Consider the following 6,048-nt stretch of genomic DNA (forward strand, 5'->3'; position numbering starts at 1 on the left):
TCCAGGGTTAAGGGTTATAAAGTGGCTAGTAACTCAGGTTTATGACCTTTATGAGTGTACCGGTATGTGTGTGGGAAAAAAGGGTAATTTCCTCTAAACAAGTTATGAAATAAATAAGTGCTAAAGCCGACACAATGCACTCGAGTTAAATAAAATCAATTATTTAACTATTACTATACATATATACTGTAATCACCAATAATTGGGAACTCCTGATGTACTTAATCAATAACTGTGTGTAGCAAAGGAAAAGAGCAGGCGACGCCACCCAGCCTCATCTTTGAGCTGCTCTGCAGGTGTTGTGTACAAGTGAGCAGAGAGAGAATAAGGACCAGGTGCTCAAGCATGAGGTTTGTATTCAATTTTAATTTACAATTTCACAATACCCCCATAAAACTCTTATAAAAAGCTAGGAGACCCTAGTCACAAGAAGAATGCTGCACAGCAACATCGACAACTCAGCAAAAACGTCAATCAAATATTCATCCAACATTCACCTGGAAATTAGTGGAGCCGTTTTCTTCTCTTCTTCTCTTAAAAACGTTTCAAAGTTTGTTTTTTTTCTTCTCTGCTTTACAATCGAGCCAAATAAAATTTCAGCTGAAGTCGTTCGTTCAGGAGTCCAAATGTCCGAATGTCTTCGTCCCCCAATCGTGTAGTGCAACATTCGGGCGGAGCGGAGCGTCGTGGCGCAGGCCCCTGCCAGCTGTGGAGCCCAGCGGGCGCAGCGGTGGACCAGTGTGAGAGGTGGAGGTGGTGGGGGTGGGGGTGGAGGCGGGGGTGGGGGAACCTCGTGGAAACTGTGCAGACAAGGCCGTGTGGTGAGGCTGAGGGCAGCCTGAGGTCAAGATCCCGTTCAGAAACAGCACAAGACAAAATAGAAAACACACCTGTGTGCGTGTGTGGGTGTGTGTGTGCGTGCATACGTGTGTGTGTGTGTGTATTCCACCCAACCCTGTTCAGACAAATCCCATCCATTTCCCCTTCTCGCAATGACATGAAAGGAGTCTTTAAGACAACCTCAACCGTTTCATGGTGTGTGTGTGTGTGTGTGTGTGTGTCTAGCAAGGGGCTCTGATGGGTCATCACTGCTGAGCTGAAACGTCAGAAGTCATCAGAAGCCAAACAACCGGTGCTGTGACCTCATGACACACCAGAGCGCGCACACACACAAAAAACAGATACACACAAAAAACAGATACACACACACACACACACACACACACACACACACACACTCACGATGAAGAGCAATAGAGGTCAATTCTCCATTCCTGGTTTAGGGAAGCAGATGAGGCCAACCTGACTGGACACAGAGAACATATGATGGACCGGACAGGACAGAACAGAGAGGAGAGGGCAGCCAACAGAAAGACAGGATGAAGAAAAGGAAAAAGAAGGAGAAGAGGAAGAGCATGCAGTGTGGTGCCCCTCGGTGTGAGGAGAGGAGAGTCTCGGTCATCACTGTCCCACCCCGCCGCTGCTGCCGCCCTTGTTGTTGTTGTTGTTGTTGTTATTGTTGTTGTTGTTGTGTGGGGGGGCGCAGGGCTCGCCGGGGGTGGCGCTGGCGGCGCTGGGGGGCGCGTTGTCGGCCAGGTTGTGCGCGTGCTCCAGGAAGAGGTCTTTGAGCACGCTCAGTTCCTTGCTGAGCAGCTTGATCTTGGCCTCCAGGCGCTCGTTCTCCTCCTTGAGCTCGTTGACGCGCTGCTGCGTGTCGGCCGCCTTCTGCTTGCTGCGCATGCGGCTCTTCTTGACCGCCAGGTTGTTGCGCTCGCGCCGCTGCCGGTACTCGTCGCTCTCCTTGTCCGATGACGCACCCTTCTTCAGACGGCTAGGGGGGGCCGCCTTGCCCCCCCCTCCAGAGCTCACAGGGACCAGCTGGGGCACCTGAAACACACACACACACACACAATTAGGGCTCCATCTTATCCCAACACATTCGCAACACAATAACAGTGTGAGTAGAGTAATGCGTGTGTGTGTGCGTGTGTGCAGGTATGCCAGTCTGCAGAAAGTTATCGGAAAGTTACCTATTTTCACCCTTTTACGTGTATGTGTCACTTAATATTCATTTCTGTACAAATCAAGACTGCGGATTCCTAAAAAAAATAAAAAAATCTCTGCACCAAAAATGACATTGTACAGTGACTCGAAGAGCTGTAAAGAGTGTTGTAAGGCTATGTGTACAAAACCGCTTGGAGCTCCAGTGAAATTTTGATTTTGTGACAAAAATGCTCAGTCTAACCATTGATGTGCTGAGTGAGTGGGCGGAAATAGGGCACCTACCAGCCCAGCATCAAACTCAGAGCACAGTATGAACCAAAACAGATTTTATTCAAATCTACAAACTTATGGCTGAAGAAAAATGAATGGTTCATCAATCAAATATTATTTTGAAGTATTAAAAAACATCTTGAGTATGCATTCCTGTGTGTTTGCTGGTGAGAGACTTGTGTGTAGGCCTACCTGTTGCAGTCCCCCTCCAGTGGGGAGGGTGGCGCTGGCGAGCGTCTGGCTCTGGATTACACTGACGCCGTTCTGGTCCGTCATTGGCTTCTGCTGTGACGGCATGCTCATCTAAAAGGGGTCCGACCGACCGTGGCTCTCACGTGCGCTCTGGCTATCTGGCGCCCTCTGCTGGAGTCAGCGCTGCGGCGGTCACTGCGGACAGGTTCACGAGGTCAGTACTCCGCTCAGGACGTCCAGGTGTGGGTGTGGTTTGGGGGCTCCACTGCACTCCAGTTGCACACAACCTGCAAGGTGGACAGGAGGCACAAAAACACTACAGCAAATGGCAATGCTAACAGCATTATAAAACACACTACAGCAAATGGCAATGCTAACAGCATTACAAAACACACTACAGCAAATGGCAATGCTAACAGCATTACAAAACACACTACAGCAAATGGCAATGCTAACAGCATTACAAAACACACACAAACACCAATGGCACTAATAGCGTGTGAGTGTACCGTTAAACTACCAATATCGCTAAGGGCGTTGAGTGTGTGAGTATACTGTCAAACTACCAATATCGTTAAGGCCATTGAGAGTGAAAGACTCCACCTGTCCACAGGGGGCAGGCCTAACTACCTCCTGAGCTACACCACATCTGTATTCATACACACCTAATAACAATGGGACTCACACCTAACAAGAGCCAGGTTAATTAATACAGTCTACTGGGTATTCTTACAGTCCCAATTACTAACCTCGCGTCCCTCCACACGCGCACGCACACGCGCGCACACACACACACACGCGCGCACACACACACATGTATGGTCTAAAGCCTCAGCACACCCAGTCCCTCAGGAGGATTCCCATGGCAACAGGAACAATAAAGTATGTGTGTGTGTGTGTGTGTGTGTGTGTGAGATGGAGAAAAGACAGAAGCACGGGAAAAAAGAACAGTCTAACAGGAGGATGTGTAGAACATCAAAGGAAAGCAGGTACGCCTGTGGTGACAGACACACACACAAACAATATTGCTGACTACACAAAATCCTGGCAGTGGGATGGGTTACACACACACACACACACACCGGAGTAGTCAGATGTGGAACGGGTCTAGATGTGTAACGGGAACCAGCACTAGAACACCACCAGCACCTGACATCTCTCTCTCTAGAATTGAATTATGCATGCCACTGACTAATGGGTTTTGTCGTTTGCACGCTTTCTTTGTGTAAGTGCAACACACTGCCCTCCTTGGTATGGCTGACATAATAAAAGTATTGTTTATAACACGCATGGTTTTAGCGCCACGACATGAGACAACGTTAATTGTCTAATTAAAAACCTAACCAACTGAAAGCTGAGATGTAGCGGTCAACAACTGGGATATTATTACAATATTCGTATATGGCGTTTAAAATATGTAGCTATAATACCGCCCATCATGGGCTAGCCCGGAGTTGCCAGAGGTTGCATCATCGCAGCCCGCTCCCCCGCCCGCCCCTGCCTTTGTGCCTTGGAGAAGGGAAACTCCGGAGTCAGTCGCAGCTTCCAAGCAAACCATCGCTTCCCTAACACACAGAGCGTTAGAAAGCCACTCACTTCCATTGTGACCAATCTGAAATGATTACATGTCGCGCGGGTTATTTTATGGAACCATTAGCAGACAAAGATACTGTTTATGATAGGCTACTACAGCGCTTACCACCTACAGACGGGGAATACCGCTAGCTAACGTTAGCTGATACGACACCATGCTAACATAAACAGCCACTCCAACTAACTGTTAGAGGTTGCCAGTAGTCTTCTCCGCCATTCGACATCACCCAGTACACCCATCCCATTGATATGACACAAATGTCAATACTGTGACTATTCACAGTTATTTGGTGCGTCGCTTTGACAGACACAGTTCTGTCGCTTTGAGGCTGCTGGGGTTGCGTGATTGCAAAACACCTAGCTAGTGAGCTAATCTGTTAGCAAGATAATGGGAGAGCACAGTCCACGTCAACTAGTCCCATCCATCTCACTGTTTCACACAATGGAACTTGATTCAACCGATATTGGTTTTGTCAATCTCCTCCAGGTTTTAACATAAAATTTTTAGACATGACGAGATGACATACTTGTATGGAAGAATTAGTTGACACGGTAATGAAAAAACGACAACAGTAAAACCGCATAAAGTTCACCGTCTTTAGCTCGGTGTTGCTAGCTGACTTTTACACTTTTCTGACAGGCAACGTTACATTCGGTGAAAACGGTCAGAAACTCTACAACTCAACACAAATTACCTTCAGGATGTTAAGGTCTTCTCAATCGTCCATCGAGTGGCCGAGGTACACCAAAATCCAGAGCTGTTGTCAATAGAAGTAGCTAGTTCACTGAAGTCTGTTATTGTTTAGCTAGTTCATTGGGAGCCGCTTGAGAAGTATTGCGAAATCGTTTTTCCTTGTAGGGACATCTGACAACTCAGCCAATGAGAGGGCCCACTGTGAAGACATGATGCAATACACAGGCTGATTGACATGACGTCTAACCAATTGCAAAGCAACCTTTTAGTTTCAAGTGTTTATGTAAGAAAATCTTCAGTCATTGGGACAATCATAGCAACAGAGACTTTTTCATAGATACAAAGAAACGACGTTCTTTAATAACAACACTTTACCCCCGAGTGTAACAACAAAGCGCAAGATGCAGAATTGAAACACGTACTTTAATAACAACACTTTACCCCGAGTGTAACAACAAAGCGCAAGATGCAGAATTGAAACACGTTCTGTCAGATTCTGCTTCAACATTTCTCAGCTGAAAAATGTAAAATGGCTTCAAGTTAATGACTATGAATCATAGGCCTACATGGCTGGAATGAGATAATGCCAAAATCATATTTAAATCTTACTATAACATATCAAGTTTCCTTCACGGTTGGTTATTAGATGTAATTAGTTATTATTTATTATTTATGCATTAAAGCATGTATTTAGATGACGCTTTAAGCGACATATCCAATTGCAGAGGCCAATGTCCCTGGAGTAGCCTAGGCTACTGGGGGTTGTGCTTTGCTCAAAGGCACGACAGTGGTGGCCTGGAGTCGAACCCACTTTTACAAATATGCATGTAAGATGTAAAAACACTACCACCGCCCGTACACATAACTTAGCCTAGGCCTACAATAGTATATAGAAATAGAAATATATTTAACATATATACCAGGAAGAAAACAGAAAACATACACATACATTCTAGGCGCGTTTTTTCTTCTTCTGTCTTTTACACTTACTTATTTGGACATGGAAGTCTAAAAACCCATTAAAGTTTTCAATATAGGGAATACGGAGAAATAGATAGGAGCACATTAAAAACATTTAAGACTGGCGTGTAAATGATGGTGATGAATCTAGCAGACATTGGACTAATATATGTTTGTGGAACATGAAAGGTATGGATGTTATTCTATTGCTGTAAGGTATGAGCTACACCAGGCGCATAACTGAAGCGTTCCGTTCGCGACGCGTAAAATCTATTTTAGATGAATGGTCTATTTTTTTCGAACGTACGCCCCACTGTCACGTCTGGTGTAGCTAC

At 45.9% G+C, this 6,048-nt stretch overlaps 1 protein-coding gene across 1 annotated transcript; it reads right to left on the minus strand.

Annotated features, from left to right (window-relative positions):
- Positions 1–346: 346 nt before the first annotated feature.
- Positions 347–4,902, minus strand: LOC143132386 (CCAAT/enhancer-binding protein gamma-like). The gene is made up of 3 exons (XM_076291865.1): positions 4,755–4,902; positions 2,467–2,753; positions 347–1,887 (listed from the first exon to the last, which is right to left on the minus strand). The coding sequence occupies exons 2-3, from the start codon at positions 2,575–2,577 to the stop codon at positions 1,462–1,464; spliced, it is 537 nt and encodes a 178-aa protein (XP_076147980.1). The 5' UTR covers positions 2,578–2,753; positions 4,755–4,902; the 3' UTR covers positions 347–1,461.
- Between the last annotated feature and the right edge of the window lie 1,146 nt (positions 4,903–6,048).

Source organism: Alosa pseudoharengus, unplaced genomic scaffold, assembly GCF_046254945.1.
Source record: "Alosa pseudoharengus isolate Yale_2024_CS ecotype anadromous, Long Island Sound unplaced genomic scaffold, YU_APseudo_1.1 YU_APseudo_1.1_scf_19, whole genome shotgun sequence".
Lineage (NCBI taxonomy): Eukaryota > Metazoa > Chordata > Actinopteri > Clupeiformes > Clupeidae > Alosa > Alosa pseudoharengus.